This window comes from Synchiropus splendidus, chromosome 10 (genome assembly GCF_027744825.2).
Source record: "Synchiropus splendidus isolate RoL2022-P1 chromosome 10, RoL_Sspl_1.0, whole genome shotgun sequence".
NCBI lineage: Eukaryota > Metazoa > Chordata > Actinopteri > Syngnathiformes > Callionymidae > Synchiropus > Synchiropus splendidus.
Genome location: NC_071343.1, coordinates 10,319,814 through 10,339,056, shown reverse-complemented (window position 1 = coordinate 10,339,056; position 19,243 = coordinate 10,319,814). Strand labels below are relative to the sequence as shown.

Genomic DNA, 19,243 nt, shown 5'->3' with positions numbered 1-19,243 from the left:
ACAATACCCAGAAGATTTTGATTTTCGATTTCGTGGTGAACGTTTCTGTCAGCGCTCCACTGACTGGACACGAAAAAAAATACGTGCTGTCAAAAACTCACTTAAGAAACAAAGAGAAGAGCAAGACTGCTACTAAGAAAAGGTCCCTGCAGACATGCCTCACAATGTTGCTTTATGACAAGCCAGTGAAAGTTCAATTGGCTGTCGTTCATGAATTCATTTGTTTTTGCACTTTAACGCACGTTGCAGTATTGAGGATATATACTGTTTGTATTGTACATTTTGTGGTATAACAATGATAACTGAAAGGTAAAAGCAGGATTCCCAAAAATAAAAACGGAACAAAACGGAATTCTCAGAATTAAAACAGGAAAAAAAAGAATTTGGGAAAAAATAAAATGGAATTTGGATTTTATAGGGCCCTACATCAGCCCACCACTTGAGCTGAAGGAGTTTGAATTTAGCTTCACCAACCTCGATGTTAATCAGTCTGGTGGTCATAATGTTCTGGCTGAGAGTCTTGTAGCTGATTGCCCAGCTTAGTCATATGTTCCTTCACATAAAGCCTTGCATCATTTTTATCTTCCGTCTTGACACGTTCCGTATTTAAAATCGTCCTCTCGTGAATATCTACGACTTAATGGCCGTCAGCAGGACCGGCTCGTACGAACAATAAACATGTCATCGCTGCTGAGAATAATCATTCTGTTTGCTCAGTGGATCTTTGTCCTCGTAATTCTGCAATTTGCATGGGGACATAAATCCCACAGTCACAGCTGGAGCAGTGACCGACCTGCATTCGGCCTCAGCGGGTCGGTTTCTGGACAGTATTTCATTCCATGTTCCGAGTCGGTTAGCAAACCGCGCGATAATTAGCATGTGATCCTGTGATACACAGCCAGTAAAAGTTCAATTGCTTCTTAGTAAACAAGGTTACTACTGTGTGTACATGTGTGGTTCATATACAGCGTGGCGGGGGCAGGGGAGGAGCACAGGAGGTTCACATGTGTTTTTCGTAAAAGTGCAGAGATAATTTCTTCCTTGGGGAACAGAGGGAATACGAGGGGATGATTTTCAGTGCTTGTTAGCAGACATTTATATTCAGGAAATGGTAAATATCCGCTCGGATCTAAGTATACTTGGAGCCCTTTGGCTTTTATTTTGAAAGAGGAAGGGGACGATTCAGAAGCAATGAAAGCAAATACACATTTTCTTTGGTGCTTTGTAACATACCTCCACTTCCCATTGTATGGCATTCCCACGGCATTATAAAACTGGGGTCTCATACTGGTCCTCGGAGGGCCACTGTGGGTTCAGGTTTTCGATCCAACCAAGCCAGAGGACACCTTTTGTCAGGCTGGTGCTGAATGTTTCACGTTTGGTTGGAATATAAACCTGCTCCTACTGTGGCTATTTCGTGGCTCAGGTCAAGACCCCTGTTCTACAGCTATACCTCCCAGTGTCTCCAGCAGGAAGTCCAATCCCCATTCTTACGTACAGCTCTCTCCTACATGTCCTAAAATAATATTGAGCCAATCTTTTTTAAGGGCTCTGAAATGTTGTGAGATTTAATGCATGGAGATTGAGCATTCTTTCGTGAGCCCTCGCAAGTTTGATGTGTCGATAAAGTTATTGTTGTGATGTGCTGTTAGAAGAGAGAGTAAAAGAGCCATTTTTCTTTTCCACAAAGAGGACATCATCACCACCAGTGATCCATTCTCAATGCTTCTGTTTCATCATAACACAATAACGTCTTCCAAAAAAACAGCTACTTGACCTTGACCCCCACCACAGCTCCATCCAAGCTATAGTTCCCCCGGCTCACTGTACTGACAGATTGAGGCTCTCAGTGAGAAAATGCAGATATTCTGACGGTTGATGTTATTTTAGTTCTGAGGCCAAAGCCAGCTCCGTCTGGTGTGACTCACGCGTCTTGACCAGTCAGTGAGTTTAAGTACTTTGGAATGAAAGCCACATCTTTTTGTCAGCCGCACTTTAAATGAGAGCATGCGGCGATAATTGAATACTGAGCAGGGAAACTGTGAAAAGTGGCCACGGCGAGATTGAATTATGATGAATTACACGTCTGAATCGTTTCCTGTGGGTTTACCAGCAGTGAGGGGGGAATCGAAGCTCGGTCACATTCAACTTTTGATCCTGATTTGCTTGATTTGGTGGTCACAACTGCAGTTAAGCAGGGCTATTCACATGGGCATCACTGTTCAACAAACATGTTTGGAATGGAAATAGGCTGTCAGCTGCTGCACCAAGAAAAACACTGAAACACTGAAAATTATTATGCCATAACCTACTGAAATTTCGATTTTTAAAACGGTTACAACTAAATTGCATTATCCGTCAAACTTATCAGTAAGAGATTTAAGGTGGAACATATTTCTTTCAAAAGAAAAAAGGGGAACTTATATACTTGGATGCACGTATGTAAGCTTATAGAGTAGATGTTTTATTTTGTCTTTCACCTAATTCAAATGTGTACATTGTTGCCCAGTACACAAATGAAAAAGGAATAATTCATTATGATTCATTTTTAATCTTGAAAAATCATTGACGGAAACATTTTGAGTGAAAATATAAATTTTTGATTGTCGGAATTGAAGTATATCTTAATACCTATTTGAAAATTATTAAGAGACCACATGCAAAAAGAATAAAAAGTACTGCGGGTCTAGGGGCTAGGCTTCGGCCCGGGTTCGATTCCTGATGAGGGAATGTGGTTTTAGTTCTTAAAGGGATTATTTATTGGCGGATCTGAGTGCTGGTCTGGTGGTTTTTCATGTGGAAAAAAGCATTCTATATCATGTTTATATTGCCTGCTTTTTAAGGCCTGCTTAATGTTGAGTGATTGCGTAACCAAATATTCCATGCATCCTTAGTTTTCATTAATTATAGCACAAACGTCCACAGATATTTGTCTTGATTGTGGTATTAAAAGTAGATGTTGAGGTCATCGTCCTTCAGAATAGGACCAGGTGGTTGGTTAAATAAATAAAGACTGCATAATGGTGTAGAAGCAGCATCATACTACAGTATATATATATATATATATATATATATATATATATATATATATATATATATATATATATATATATATATATATATATATATATATATATAGCATGCACAACCATATCTCCTGATTTTAATATGTAGATTATTTTCTGCCTCTCAAATATATTGTTGCATCTGCTGATGTGGAGACTCTCCACCTCGACGCTGTATCGACCTGTTACTTGTATAAATGTGGATCTTGCAAACGTTGTGTTTCCATGGCTCCTGAGAAACTGCGAGGCAATTTTCTTTGGTGCTTTGTAACATACATGTGAATGCATAATCCCCCGCCTCCCATTGTATGGCATCACAATCCCATTTTCCTCCCCAGCCTTAGCCGCAGATGCATATGCATGAAGAGCAATAATGCTCTCTGGAATTCTGCTTGCTTTTGTTCATGAAATCGTGTTTTTGACTATAGCTATGTTGTGTGACGCTAATGGAGTGCTTTTGACAGAATTTGTGGGCACTGGAAATTCAGAAATGGATGTGGTCACTTGATCGTTCAGGTCAAGATCAGGTTACCTGTCTATAAATAGAATGTTGGAGAACTGGAGAAGCAGAAGACAACCAAGAGGTTCATGTCCATGGTAAACAATGAGGAGGCAAGACTTGTAGTGCGTTCCAGCCATGTTGGAGAATTCCTGGTTATGTCACCTGACGTGGGATGTCCGACCTGAAATATCACATTGAGAAAATGCATTTATATTTTGGGACCAATAAAGCAAGCATAGCACCAACCACTGGTGACTGCAGGAAAACGATAAAGCAATAAAATGCGCCAAAAGAAACCACCATATTTTCTGCATGTTTATCCCTTACACCCTTTCGTGAGGTGTTGCCATCTTGTTTGCCGACTTGGAAAACTGTAATGCTCTGAAGTAGCTCTTCTCACCTCCAACTTCTTAGGTAAATGCTGTGACATAGCCAAAATATTTAAAAGGAAATTAACTTATATTATGTTTTTCTCCCAATTTTGTTCGCTGAACAATAATTTGTTTTGCATAGTATTATTAACAGGAATATTTTCACCTACTCCCACTGACCAATACGTTTTTCAACAAACTGTTGACTTACCAGAACGAAAAGAAAAAATTGTGCAGAGGAAGGTTGCCGTTTTTTTCACAGGCTTCTTGACACAGGACGCATTAAGGGCAATGGTATGGCTCTCACACCATACTTAATTCATGCTGCGTCACACTTTCTGATTTTAGTTGGCCAGCAGTGACCTTCAGAGAAGGACTGTTGCTCCATTCCTCTCGTCTCTTTCTTGTCAAAAACCTTCTGCTTCAACTGCATTGGCTTGTGGGGCTCAGCAGTTTGAATAATGGTGCGAGCCGCCAGGTCTATACAATGTTTTGAATGCATAATTCTCCGCCTCCCATCAAACGCCAGTCATTTGAGTGGCTGGCTGTCAATAATATATTACTGTAATAATATGTGATAAAAATATTTTAAAATAATTACGGTCCACTTTGTGAACCATAGTGATGTTAAGCTCATGTTTATGAGCCTCCCCCATTGTTTTGAAATGAGCATCAATAGAGCGAATCAAATTTCCACCGGATAAAAACACCATTCAATTGAAAGGAAAAAAAAAAAACGCTTTCATGTGTCTTGAGTGGCATAAATGAGCCATCAATTTTCGTCTGACTGTGCTTCAAGACAGTGCTGAGTGATGTAAAGACCCTTGTGTGTCGTAGCACGTTGGACCCCGCGGTTCAGTTTGTTGATATACTGATTGATAATTCCCCTCAACAGCTCTCTGCCTGGTTTTCCAGTATTCTGTTGACGTTTCACCAATATCTTTTCTTCATATTAACCCAGAACACTGTTTGTGTATTTTGTGGTTTGGCTCAGGTCGCTGAGTTTGTGAGTGTTTGGTGGATGGTTGGAGAAACGACAACCACAAGTGTTTCTTAGTGAAGTTTTAAACCCAAGTCCAGTCAATTTTAAAAGCATGAGTTCCGTCTTCAGATGAATGAAACAGATGGAACCCATTCACTACCTTTTTTTTCTTCGTGTGATTCCCTTTTCAAAGAGTTCCCTCTTTTGGGGGGATTAAATGACAAATCCATTTTCCACATATTAATATTCCTCTTCTTGATTCCTGATCCTTCTCTCCTTCGCTCGCTGCTGGCTTTTTCTTTCTGGCTAATTTCTTCCCTGCTGTCTCTTATGGAGTTGCGTAGTAATTAAAGTTCAGTCAACCTTAAAAGAGGACACGCACACACACACCCGTACACACACTCAGACTACACTGGGGCATTTGTACCGGGCTGTAATTGAGAGAACAGAACCTTGCTGACGAGAAGTATAAATAGAAAGGAGAATCGGAGGAGAATCTGGTTTTGTCGGTTAAAGATGCACATGGTGCGAGATCTTTTTCCTGGTCACAGCAGTACGGGTGTTTTCGTGTTTCTCACCACATCACCTGGTTAAAAAGACAGTAAGTTTGTGTGTAGTACTTGAAGGGAGTCCACTGTTTGAGTATAGGGCGCATTGTTGTCCCGTTTTATTACTGTTTCTCTATGTGTTCAAGCGTGTTTAGGTTTAAAAATCTCCCTCACCACTTGGAAAATGTGCATACAGGAAAAGTGGAAAGCTTGTCACGCTTCACGACTCTGCCGTCCACATGTTTAGCAATCTTGAGCAGTAACATTATCATTCGACTTGTGGCTACATGCGTCTGTGCATGAGACAGGTTTCTGGAAAAAATAAGTCTCCCTTGATCAGAAAGCAGAATCATTATGGTATGGATATGGTCTGTTCAATGTACTACTGTTAGTCTGACAAAGGATTTGCTGAAACTAAAAATGCAGACTCATGTTGTGTACACATCACTGAGGTGTTCAATAGTCCCTTGATCATCACAGGAGTTTGGTTCCAGAACTGCCCTCAGTAGATCTATCGAGTTGAGGCATTTTGTTGTCTCAACGACGGCTAGCACAGTTGTTTGCACTACTTGCACTACACTAGCTGCTGGCTTGTGGTGACGAAAATGACTTCCTGCCATCTCTCAAATTACTTTAAAAAGTTATCCAATTTTTGGGGGGGCGAAGATTTACTGACTATATATGTGTGTAATTTACGTTGCTTTCACGTAATTGCCACAGTAGCTACAATTGTGCTAGTATTGTAGTTGAAGCTAAACAGTTTGGTGTCAGGAAGAAATGAACTTGCGAGTGCCACAACTTTCCAGGAATGCCTGCCGTTTCTCTGACCTCCTTCCAGGCTAGAACTTATCAAGCACTGTAGCGATCGGAGGGACATTTCGGGTTAGACAGCATCTACTCCGACCCTTCCACTTTTCCCCTTTTTATTGATGAATTTTCCCTCTTTGCATACGTCACCATAAAATCTTGGGCTCCAATTGGTCCATGTGCCATGACTTATAGCTGAAGTACAGATCTAAAACTGGAGTCTGCTCTTTAAACACAACTTTCATTGCGATTCACAAATAATATCTGCATGAACAGAAAGACCCTCTTTCACGCTGGCTTGTTGTCCCCCGGTAGAATCTGGTCAGCAGGATAGGAAGCGCTTCCAGCCCACAAATGTGGAATCAGTCATTATCATTGCACATATCACCCACAATCATGAGCCAGAAGGAAACTAGAGAGTCTATTCGGTCTTCAAGAGGTCGTGTGGAGTCCTGATGTCAGCTTCTCTTGGCAGAAAGGCCTCTCTTTACATATTAGCCACAATAATAGGTTGCATTGAAGGTGTGACACTGTAACTTTGAGGTAACTTTTTTAAAAGGCCTTCAGCTGTTCGTATCTCACTGGGTTCGGACTGATCACGACACAATAATCGGAAAAGGATTTCTAAAATGTGCTAAGATTCCTTCTGCAGCAGGAACTTCCTATCAAGTCACAGGAAAGAGTCACAGAGTCTGTTGTCCTTTCAGTTTCTTTCTGTCTAAACATGTTTAGCTATGGTGGTGTCCAATAAAAGTTAATTAACTTTTGACTGATCACAAACGGAAGTTCAAATTGACTTATTTGGTTTTAGCCACTACCCCGAGCTTCCAATCTGTGTACGTGGCAAATACGATGGTCTTCTGTGCGCACCTCTTTTTTGATTTAATTCACCAGGTTTAATTCACTGTACTGACTCTTCATTTATAACAGCCTTCACTAACTTCAGTAGTTTAATGGAAGCTTGCTGATGTTTTGGTTGTTTTTAAAGTCAACAAAATGAGTTACAGAAGGCAGAACCCAGTAGGCAACCATTCTGATTTTTATTAAGTCAGGTGTGATGTATGAAATGACGCAATTTCACCTTATAAACACCCACCTTAAGATGGAAGTTCTTTATAGGGGCACACAGATTGTCATTTTTTGGCCGATACTGATTTTTTTGAAAGTCGGTACAGGCTGATTTTTGCAGATTGTTTTTCTCTTTTTTCGTAACTAAATCGCAACAACTAAACAAAAAGACTCATCACTTGTTAAGTTCTAGAATGTTGCCTTATAACCTGAAAAATGGCTCCTCTGTTCATCCACATCGTGTCCAGGGAGAGTGTCTGGCGTCCTTGTGTGCTTATTAGCTGCTGTCTTCGACAACAGAACACGGCTGCTTGTCCAAAACAATAAACCCCACTAGCATTGATTTCGCCTGCGGCTTTCTTAGGTGAGCTTTCGCTCGGTTAGCCTCTTGGTAGCATTCAAATTCAGTGCTGTGATTTGAGGCCAAGTTTATTGTTTTACGAAGAAATTGACACGTTACGAACTGCATTACGGAGATGTATTGCCAAATTGAGATCATGCTTTTCTTGGGTTTATATAAACAATGATGACTCATGATTGCCAACCACCTGCCTCATCCTCATCCTTTTTGAAGGTCATACAATGTCTTAAGGGAAATAATATTCATATATGATTCAATTCATGATCCACATGGATCGCTGACTTCTGGCAACACTGGACGAAAAAGTCCACTTGACAACCATCACCATGCTAAGCTGAGGAGTAAGAATGTGTCGCCCAGACAGGTTGCCGTTACATAGGTTTGGAGATATCATTATAATTCAGTTAATTCTGTTAACAGATAATTTGATTATTAGGATGAAAACCCCCTTTCATCTGCAGATTATTGGGCTCACACCATGAGAGGAAATCTAAGGTCGAATCACAGATCTTATCTTTATCTAATGAAAACAATGTGGCGGCCACTTTCCAGATCTTTTAAATGACATAAGTCCCAGATTGCGTGATAGCAGTGCCCCTAAATACTGAACTGCCAGTGGGCCGCTCGCACACACACACACACACACACACACACACACACACACACACTGGTATACAGGCATTCCAGGTCTGACCACCCGTCTAAGTTTTTCCCTCCACAGACAGCTGCTGTCTGGAGACTGAAAGTTGATCCGGCCCCTCGGTGATGGAGACCCAGAGAGGAGAGGGAGAATTTAATCTGATAGCAGCAACACGTGTTCCGTGTTTTAACATTTGGTTTCACCCGGCTTAAGCTCTTTCCTTCCTCCACAAGGGTCCTGCTGGCCCAACTGACCTGGTTCATCATGCTTTTGTCAAAGTGAACATCACGCAACTTCAAACCATTTGTTTATTGATGTTAGATATTTATTAATCACTCCTCCACAAGTCCATGGGACACAGAGTGAGTGCTTTTTTTCCAACCTTCTACCCAACTTCAAGGTGCTGATCCTCATCCTAGAACTGGTGAAATGTCACAGCGAGAAGGTCTTTGTGATACTTATCTTTCAGGACCTCTGGTTCCCTCCCATAATCCAACAACAAACAGACATTAGTTGGTGTCCTGTGATGGACCGGCTGAGTGAGTGAATGAACATGAATGAACATTTGGAAGCTATTATGAATTATTAATGCGTCATTATCAGATCCCTGGCCTTGAGTGCACTACCTAATGTAAGTAAGTCACGTTCATCCTGAAAATAAACAACAGAAATAAAGTGGTAGGATAAAGCCCCAAACAACAAATAACAGATCAAAATAAAATAATAAATCCCTAAATATAACACTGAAAAATCATAGGAGATGATCTAGAAGTTTAGAAGTATAACAAGTTACGTGCCTGTAAGAACTTTTTTAAACCAATATAACCTATTTAAAAAATCCATTCTGAAAGACAATCCAGTGACTGGAGAGATTCAGCCCGTCTCTCTCTCTCTTCCTTATATTTACTTCAGCTTTTTGTTCTCACATGTTTTTCTTTGGTAGATAAGAGAGGAAATTGTTCCAAGATGTATCTTAGTTGTGATAAAAAACAATGATTCGAATCTCAGCATTGGCTTCTGGGAGAAAGAACCATGATGACATGTTTTTTCAGATGATAAAATACACTTGCGCTGGGTTTTTGTTGTTGTATATTCCAAAGATAATGTCCTGACTGTGTTCTTCTATTTTTGACCTGCATATTTTGACTTAGTGAAAGTGATATTCATTTATCATATAACTGATTTCTCCAATGATTGGTGTCTCGTCTGATCTGAGGGGACTTGTTTGCCATCAATAGTCTTAAATCTAAATGGTTAAAAGATATATTTGGGTCAGTCATCGGGAGATGGGAAAGATATTTCAATAACTAATTTTGAGTTTCAAGTCAAGACATTTTTATAGAAGCACATAATGAAAAAGATGTGATCCTTAAGTTGTAAATCATAGATTTATATGTGATTAATCTTTGTTATTTGGATCAATTCATTCCATTATTCTCTACGTTTTTAGTCAAAACATGTATCAAATAACTAGCCTCCTTTTGTTGTGAATAAAAGTCACTCAGTCAAGTAAGGACAAGCTTTCAAGCCTGACATTTCAAGGGCAATATGCTCCAGTGCTTTCGAATATTTTCCTGCGATCGTATGCTGTAAGCTATTCTAGTGAGAACAAACATATATGAGGTGTTGCGACTTCTTCACTCACAGGAGTAGATTCTAATATGCCCAGGGATTTCAAGCTGCAGATGACTCAGGATCAATAGCTTCATTCACAATAGGTTTTTCCAGCGACTTGCGAAAGCGTCAGTTCGCTGAATCACCCTGCTTGCGTTTTGCCACGAGCGGAGCTGCTTGATCGCTGGCTGTGGTTCAGAAATACGCTGCTGTGCGTTGTGCTGAGTCAGCACCTCCAGATGGCATCCCTCCATGTGGTCAGAGCGCTGGGCTCATGATGTCATCTTCCCGTCTTTGTAGACGTGCGGCTTCGCTCTGATTGGCCGCCGCTGAGTGACTCAGACTGTGCCAGCAGACTAGAGAGTTGGGCAGAGGCGCACTCATATAGATAAAAACACAAGGTCTTCCTCTGCTTCCTGTCAGTGTGTTTGGCGGCCTTGAGATTTTAATGGCAGGAAAAGCTGCTGTTTAGAGGAAACACCCATTTGGAAATGTCGAAATAAGCTGCTGAAACAATTCATTATTATTTATTTAAATCATGGGAAGGTTTACCTCAGGTAAGTCCAAGTCCTGACATCCCTGGTACCCGGGGCCGCATGGCACAGGTCTTATAACCTGATCCAAAAGATACTGGCTACAGTTATCCTGGGATAATGCTGTCTAACACCCCAAGCTCCAGCTGCCTCTTTTATATTGACACGGCAATGATGACTATTTAAATACACGTTTAAGGTGTGGTTCATTTTTTAGAATAAACTTCAGGTCTCCATTTACTCTGAGAATACTGTAACTGGCTTGTTTTTTTTTAACTGTTTCATTCAATTGAATTGGTCCATCCTAGTTCTTCTATGGTTAGGTTGAGGGGGCAGCAAGCATATTACAGAGGCCCATGACTTTTCTGACTTTGGACACCTCTTTGCACTGGACATTGAAGCCTTCCCTGGTTTGAGAAGTGATTTGAGGTGGAGGCTATTCTCTAAAAGTCTTGGTTTTGGCCAGGAAGACAATATCTTGGTGCTAAAATCGCCGCTGTATCAACCTTAGGAAAAACAGGGCTGTTGTCTCCAAGATAATCTTGTCGTAGAGACGACGTCATCTTTCTGACATCTGTGATGCCTGGCCCAGCACTTAACTAGAAGCAGTCTTCCTCGCGCCTCTCATCCGCAAGGCTCTGATTGTGAGTGTGGTTGTGTGAATGCAGTGTGCGGTTCGCTGGAGTGATGGATATGGTTTTCCTCTGAAAAGGAAACTGGATCCCGGGGCCATTAAAGTGTGAGCATGTTTCAAGTCAAACTTCGCTGTGCATTGGCGAGTGTGTGCAGGTAATTCAAGGCATAATCCTGTGAGGACTGCTGAATGCTGCGTGATTGAGTCACACAATGCCTGTCATTTGTACTGGGTGACAAAACCAGAATGGGCTGTAATGTGTATCTGACAGGGTGAGGCAGGTTGTCCAAAGATCATGGAAGATATTGGAAGTCACGCGTGCAGCTGGGCTGCATGTGTCTATTATCTCATAGTGAAAGCTACTTTCAACATGTTCATCTCTTAATTTGTTCATTTAAGTTTGCAAGAAAACATATATTTGTTATTTAAATCCACCCTGCTGTCACTATGACACAGTGTGATCTTGCAATATACACCGTGTTTTAAGACATGTGTTAAACTCGAGGCCCCGGGGCCCAACTTAGGCCCTGCAAATAATTTCTAATTTCCTCTATTTGCTTGTTTCTCCATGGCTTCTCGATTGACTGCGCTCAGTTTCCACATCTGCCATTGTTTGGCCCGCAATGTATGTCCAGTTTACATACAGCAAAGTACATAAAAAAACCCCACAAATGTTTCTATGTCTTTTGGCCTGTTATGTACATGAAAACACATTTTTTTTCTCTCTGAAACTGAATATCTTTAAAAGTTCTGGACAAGTTAAGAAGGGAGAACAATTATGTTTTGGGTTGTCAAACACTACAAATACCGTTTGTTCGATCATGTTTGAACTGCCCTCTCAATGGTACTTGTTAAATGGACCGAACGGATTGAGATGTCATTGCTAGAGTGCTGAGACACACACTAATACAAACTGTAATGGGAAGCAAAGTTCTCTGTAATATTGGAATCCCTCTCCTGACTTTGAATCATGTTTGATCTGATCTAGACATCTGGACATGGCTCCATCATCTCATTTTCACATTAACACTTTTAGTGACTGAGATTGTCACCCTGTTATAAGATTAGATTGGGATCACTGTCCTTTTTAAAGAAAGAAATGCTACATCCAGATAGTCCTTCCGTATTCGTACACTCTCAGAGATTCACTGGCCTGATTCTCTCAAACAACATCAACATGTGTGGATGAGATCAGAGGAAATAAATGTGTCAACTCCTTCAAAATTCCAGAGTCAAATGTCGTAATTGATACAAACAGCCAGCGCAGCCTCATCCTGACAGACGTGGTGCTGGGATGATCTTTGATCATGCTTTCACTGGACCTCCCGACGTCACGAATTAGTCAGTGATGGATCGCAACTCTGTGAGCGACACAGCTGCCTCTCTAACAGACGTTTCACCGCCTCTCAAATCTCCAAACAAGCAACATTTAATATGACAGGCATCACCCCCAACGGGCTCTGTCTCCATGGCAACACGCAAAGTCCGGCAGCTGGTTGTCCCAGCAGCTGTTTACGTCGGGTGTGAAAGACCTCACCTGTTTTCCTATGAAGACAGGGACCTAATCTACGTGCGCATATGTCCTGCTCATTTGACACCAGTGCTGGACTGAAGATAGGCTCTATGCAAGTCATCATGAGTCAGTATTTTCAATGTAATTACTCAACAGATATTGTAACAGCTCTATACTCCTTGTATTAGTGATTCTTAACCATAGGGCTGGGGCCCATGGTTGGGCCGCGAGACGTTCTGTTTTGATAGATAAGCCACATATGGTGGCAGCAGTGTGTCACTGAATTGACTTAACAGCTGGTGAAGGTGAAGGTGATATTTAGACATGGTTTATTGTATTTATTTTATTCAGAATATTATTCAGTTTTTCCAATTTTCTCAACAGTTCGCGTCTTGCACCTGGTTCTGCTGCTGGTTGAACTTTTCGATGACAAATAAATATCTTAGCGATGATCGCATGGTTTCATGTAATTTCACAAGGTTTTGGTTTGTTTACGTGTAAGTAGATTCAATATGGTTGTTGATCACAAATGAAATCAAGAGTCATGACTCAGTTCTGTTACTTGAATGGGTCCCAGGTCCATTTGTTCAGGAAAAGGTGGGCCCAGAGATCGAAAAGGTTAAGAGCCCCTGGTTTAGATGATGGTGAACATCAAGTCCAGGAATAGCTCCCTCCAGCACAATCTGGGATATTTCAGTTCGGGTTGAGGAGATACCGGACCCAATATTTGAACGACATGGTCAAGGTGGGGAACAGTCCTGAGCAAGTTGGGCCAAATCCTATCCATGAGTGACCTCTCACGCGTCACCCAAATATTATCTGATCAAGTTGGTGTGACTTGATCAAAAGTTAACTCTCGCTGGGAGGTGGCCCTGTCCTGAGGCTAACCTGAACCAGGTGTTTCCCCTACAGATGAATGACACAGTGTAAGCGCCATCCAAGAGTTGACCCAATCGATTCTATACTGCCTCAGAGTTGACTTTCATATTGAGTTCATCCTGTGAAGGAGATGATCGTATGTTCACATTGGGCAGTTACAATTTGATTCAGAATCTTTGATTCAGCAATATTCACATTATGTAAACTTTACTAAAATCAAATGTATGGGACAAAAGAATTATGAGTTAAAAAGCTGTTTGAGTTTTTAAAAGAAACATGGATGCACAGCTGAAAGTGCCATTTAAATAGTGCCATTTAAAAGCAGCCTGGCTGAAGTAGGTGCGGGAGGGAATCACCTGCTTCTGGTGAGGATCTCCACAAAAAATATGTGGGAGTGAAGTCCCCCAATTTTTCAGGAATTCAGTAGCAACGGTAGCAGTTTGACACTTCCTGGTTACGTCACAACATGGCTCATTACCAAGTTTGCAGGTGGTGACCCTACATACGTTCACCGACTATCGACGATCAAGGCTTCAGCCTTCCTCCTATGGAAACCTCTTGTCCTCGCCATAGCCTCCACCAGCTTATACCTTTGCTATCTCACTGTAGTAACTGCAATACAGCCATCCAAAGTTTTATGCCATTGAGTGAAAAGTGTTTTTTTATTGAAGAGTTTGAACTTAAATACCAGATAAAGACACTCAGTTTAATTTGAAATCTACTTGCTTTATGATTCAAGCATAAATTGTCACTGGCACAGATGACTTTCCAAATTTTGGCTGCACTTTGCCCAATTCAGGTACCAAGCAGCACTTCTGTGATAAATCACGGCTATATATCCACTCACAGTCCAACAATGACTCATCCTGGACTGATGATTGAGGCGGGAGCGGCGCCGTCCGTGTCACCTTCAATGTTGGTCGGAAATCTTTTATCTCTCTCTTTATCTAATCCAACGTGAGCGGAGGTTTAAGCAGAACGGATTTGCATCATGAAAAAAAAAGACAGTCGTGGCCCCTGGATCGTGATTGAGTTCATACAGTGTGTGCTGGTTGTACAAGGTCATGTGCTCGTAGGTGGGTGGGGGGGTGCGTCTAATGGTTTCAGCAGGGCTGCGTGTCATGGTTTAGCATACCCTGTGTGTGTATTGGTATGTGTGTATGTGTCGAATGAAACTTCCCATGACCCTTTAGATCAACTTTGACATGGAAATTGTTAGCGATAACCTGCAACTCATAGACCCGTGTTTGCACCTGAGGTCCCTCATGCCCACGTTATTAAAACCAAAACCTAATCCCTTTAAATGCTGGTAGGTTAAAATATAGCAGTGTCTGCTAGATCTTTTCAGTGGAGGTACATGAGTTCACCCAGTGGGAACCACCAATAACCTTCAAGTCTCTGTTTCTTTAACGTCATTTTCTCATTCTTCAAGCTTGAATCTGTATTTTGAAATGATGACATTTGGAGACTGAAGTGACATTTTAATTGAGTCTCTGATGTAAAACATGAATATGAGGTATTTCTTTGATAATCTGCAGGTTTAAATCAGCGTGGCGTAAGAATGATTCCACAACTGTTATTGCTGGGTAAAAGATTCTGTGGTTGCCCGACAGCGGTACACACTCCGGACACAGCAGCAAGAGAAGCGGTGTTGCCGCAGGAAAATCCTACTCCCGACGCCAGGAAGTAATAAAACGACATGTAACCTTGTGAAAATAATAAACCGTTTCGGAGATTGAAAAGGTGCGGAAAGTTTCATTGTGTGATCCGATTGGCAGGAGTGTTGACCAGCACTTCTCTGTCCTCATGAGTTCTGTAACATCACTGTGACCATTGTAGCAGATGGAGATCCAACCAGCAGTTCAACACACAATCCCCCTCTTATTGTGAAAGTTTCTCCCTGTTACAGATTCATTGAATCAATTGCTCACTTATGCCTCCTGTTGCTGCTGACATGATCTGACTTTCCAACGATTATATCTTGTCCAAAGTTTATGATTTAGAGAGAATTCAAAAATCATTAGAGACCAAGCAGATCACTGCCTGAAGATGAGATTCTCTAGCCAGCAGTGGTGGGGAACTACATTTCCTAAGGGGCCACATTATATTTTGGTGAGAGGTTATTGAGATAAAGGAAAGAGGGAACCAAAAAATTCCATGACATTATAAAAATATTATATTATTTCATATCATCTCAAGTCATCTGACTGTTATGTATATGTATAATATCTTTCAACAATATAATATTTCTTCAGGAAGAATAATCACACATTGCGACCTGATGTTTTGAATTAGATATGTTCATATTGCCTTTACTAATAGTGTAATGTTTACGCAGTGAAATATCTCAATTTTTTTTCTGTAGTACCATGCGGATGAAGTTTGCTGACTCACCCTGCAGAGCTTGGCTGACTGCTTCCTTGGTTTCTACTAGGTTGTGCCAGCGAGCTACTGCCAAAATTACAAGGGTAAAATGTCTGTTTTAGAAATAATGCTTAACTTATTAACAAATAAACCATTGATTAATAAATGAAATTACTTAGAAATAAATGTATAAAACAACAAAAAAATCATATTGAAGCAGTATTCGTAAGTACAAATACAGAGCAAATATTCAGGAGTCTTTCCACTCATGTACAGGTTTCTGCGATTTAAGATACAAAATATATAGTAGGACTAACCTGATGACATGGAATGTGGAATTTGTCCTTTGATCTGTGCAGCCATCATTTCCCCCCAATGAGTAAACAGCTCTCTTTTTCCAACTCCCGATCATAGAGATGTGCTGCGGAGAGAGATTAAATGATCCCTTGGTCTGTCGTTGAAAGCGAACATGTTGCTAAATCAAGATGAAGTGAAATAAAATCGTCTGAAGGCTCCAGTGGGAAATCTCAAAGGAAAGATCAAAAGACATGCTGGCCTGCCTTTTCTCCTTTTTTCTCCGCTCCATCGCTCTCTTTCATCCTCGTCCTCCACTTCTGTCTTCGTTTGATTCCGAAATTGAAACACCAGCCAAGATTGTTGCGCTGAGACTGATATTTTTTTTTGTTTAATGTTCCCGCCTCTTGATTGTCATTTACTTTTATATGAAGGCTGGTAAGAGTGTGTGTGACTGCAGAAGCATCTGGCTGTTAAAGAACACTAAATTACCAGTGGCTTTTGAAATGAAAATAAATGTCAAGTGCTGTGATGGACAACTCTCTGTTGCCTCGCTTTCCAACTGCTTTGTTCTTCATGTAGACCTTGGGAGCAGTTGCGAAGAAAGAAGTAATGCAATAATATTATTTAGGCGACGTACGAATGTCATTTCTGAAAAATATTCCATCACTCAATGTAAAAACAGCAGAAGCTAATTTCATAACTCCAATTTTCCCAAAAAGCTATACGTGCCACACAAAAGAATTAACATGCATTAAATGCGGTGAACCATGTAATTAATACAAAATTTAAAAATTAAACTAAAGTAAAATAATTTCAGTCTCAGATATTGCAATTATTATGATCGTTATTGTAATTATTGTTGTTATTTATTATTCTAGTTGATAATAAGTCATTATGTAGTAGGGGGAATATTTAAATTTTTTTTTAAAGGTTATATAGGAAATAAATATTCAGCCAAAACAGAAAATGTATGACAATACATGTAAAAAGAATGAATTAAATTGTATTGTAAATTTGTAGAAGAAATGCCCATTAAAAAGGAATGAGTAATTTTAAGAAAAATGAATGATATCATTAACACACTTACATATCGGTTATATTTATGTACTTGTTTGGTTTTGGTCAGAGCTGCATGTGGTCTTTGGGCAACATGATGTCTGGCTGCCAGTTGTGAAAACTGTGCACTTTTGAGTTTCAGTTTTATGACTGTACACCATGTGTTTCTACAATCCGGCTAAATGAGAACCCTCACCTCATCAACCTGTTCCTCTGGTGTGGGCCGGCACCAGGAGCTTTGAAAACCAGGGCTCTGATCCAGCCAGAACAGGTGTCTCTGTGTTTGTCCTCTGATAGATTTGTGGAGTCCTCGCGGCGGGATGTTCTTGGACTCGCAGTTGTCTCAGTGGGATGCGAACATTTGAGCTTTTCTTCCACAGTCAGGGCTGAAGCCTGAGACAGCGAATCAAGAGACATCCTGTTAAAGATTAATGGCTCCAGTCTGCTGACGGAAGGGTTTTGTTTGGGCTTCCGAAATGAGTAGGCGTAGTAGAAGTTGTGGACAAGGTGCTCACACATGATGGATGCTGTCTTCATATCCTTGCTGTTAGATGTGATGAACTGCTTGTCCTCACGCTGCTGAGGTTCCTCACTAGATCCACATAAGTTCCCCTGATCCGAATGATGTCCGGGTCCTGGCCTGTTAACTTTTGTTCACAAAGGTTCTAATGTGTATCTTCCGCCTCTTGTTCCAGGGTCTCTTAGGACTGAAGGCCTCAATGCTTCTGATGTTCTTCCGGTGCTGAAAGAGAAAGTGGCTTTCGTGTCAGGTGAGTGTCAATAATGGTGGATGGTCTAACTTGTGCTGACAGAGATCAAAGAAACAGAACAGGCATGTCCATGTGGGGAGCATGTCTTCACTGATGGTGCTTAGTTTGAGGACACACATTCCAGATGTTTTGAGCTTATCAACCACCCAAAATCATACCCTTACCCCCATCTTGATCATGATACTGAGAAATATTTCACCAAAATTACAGCTTCAACTGAGTCCCACAAGCTCGGTTGGGCAGTTCCTTTTCAATGACACAGAACAATGTCATATTTATCTGGGACGTTGTTGGTTTGCAGTGCTTGTTTATTTGTTCACAGCTTCATTCTCAGCTGCAGGAATGTCCTGTTTTGTTATCTTTAACCTCAGCTGATGAACTTGCGGTCGGCTGTGTTGACCCTTCTCATGTCCGGTCGGTGACGCCTGGTCCAAGTGGGAGTACACCACCTCAGCAACATGATTTTGCTTTTCAGTGTCCTGTTTTAGAAGGTCTGTTAATCCTGAGGGAGGGAAGCTAACAGCCGGAATGCTTTGCCACTTCAATATATCAATAGTTGGGATGGTGACACTCGGAGAACATTTCTGAGGATCACTGTGATTTACTGTTCAGCTTCTTCTGATTCTACTCGTCTTAGGCTCCTCTTATGCAACAACAAAAAAATGTCGCTGTTGTGGTTGTAACACAGCTGTGGTTGATAAGGACGGCATCAGGGCGATGAGGACATCGTAGCTTGAAACGGGTGAAATGGAATCTTTATGGAAGACAAACATGACAAAGACGTAAAATTACTTCTTTTGAGGTGTTGTTTTGATCATTGTCAAACAACGCCAGCTGTGTTCCAGTTACCTCAGCAGTGGGAAGTCAGTGATGTAAATGACGTCACAGTGTGAAGATAGTTACGTCCACTGAAGCTAATCTCTTGTCTGGATATACGTGCTTTGTTTGCGACTTGAAAACTCGCAGGATGAGGAGGAAACCCATATTCACAGAATGTGTTTCTTTCTCACGGCTGATTTAATTGATTCAAAACTTTTACTTCCTGTTTATGTTTCGGGAAGCCATCTTGGATTGTGTGCTTGGGATGGTGGGAATTCTCTCACCTTCCTCCTGACATTACCAGTTCTGAGCACAACTGGAACGAACTATAAGCGTTGACTCAGAAATCAATAACTTGTGTGTCACCGTGCCGCACTTGTAGTGACATCTAGACCCTCAAATCTTGGGCTCATTGACACA

General features: G+C 41.1%; 1 protein-coding gene across 4 annotated transcripts in view; it reads left to right on the top strand.

Moving 5' to 3' along the window:
- The window catches only part of kalrna (kalirin RhoGEF kinase a), a 94,915-nt gene that overhangs the window by 12,218 nt on the left and 63,454 nt on the right, over positions 1–19,243 (top strand). For all 4 annotated transcript variants that reach the window (XM_053878070.1, XM_053878069.1, XM_053878067.1 and 1 more), the window contains exon 2: positions 17,930–18,004. In XM_053878070.1, coding sequence (XP_053734045.1) covers positions 17,930–18,004 — 75 coding nt within the window. The remainder of the gene's footprint in view (positions 1–17,929; positions 18,005–19,243) is intronic.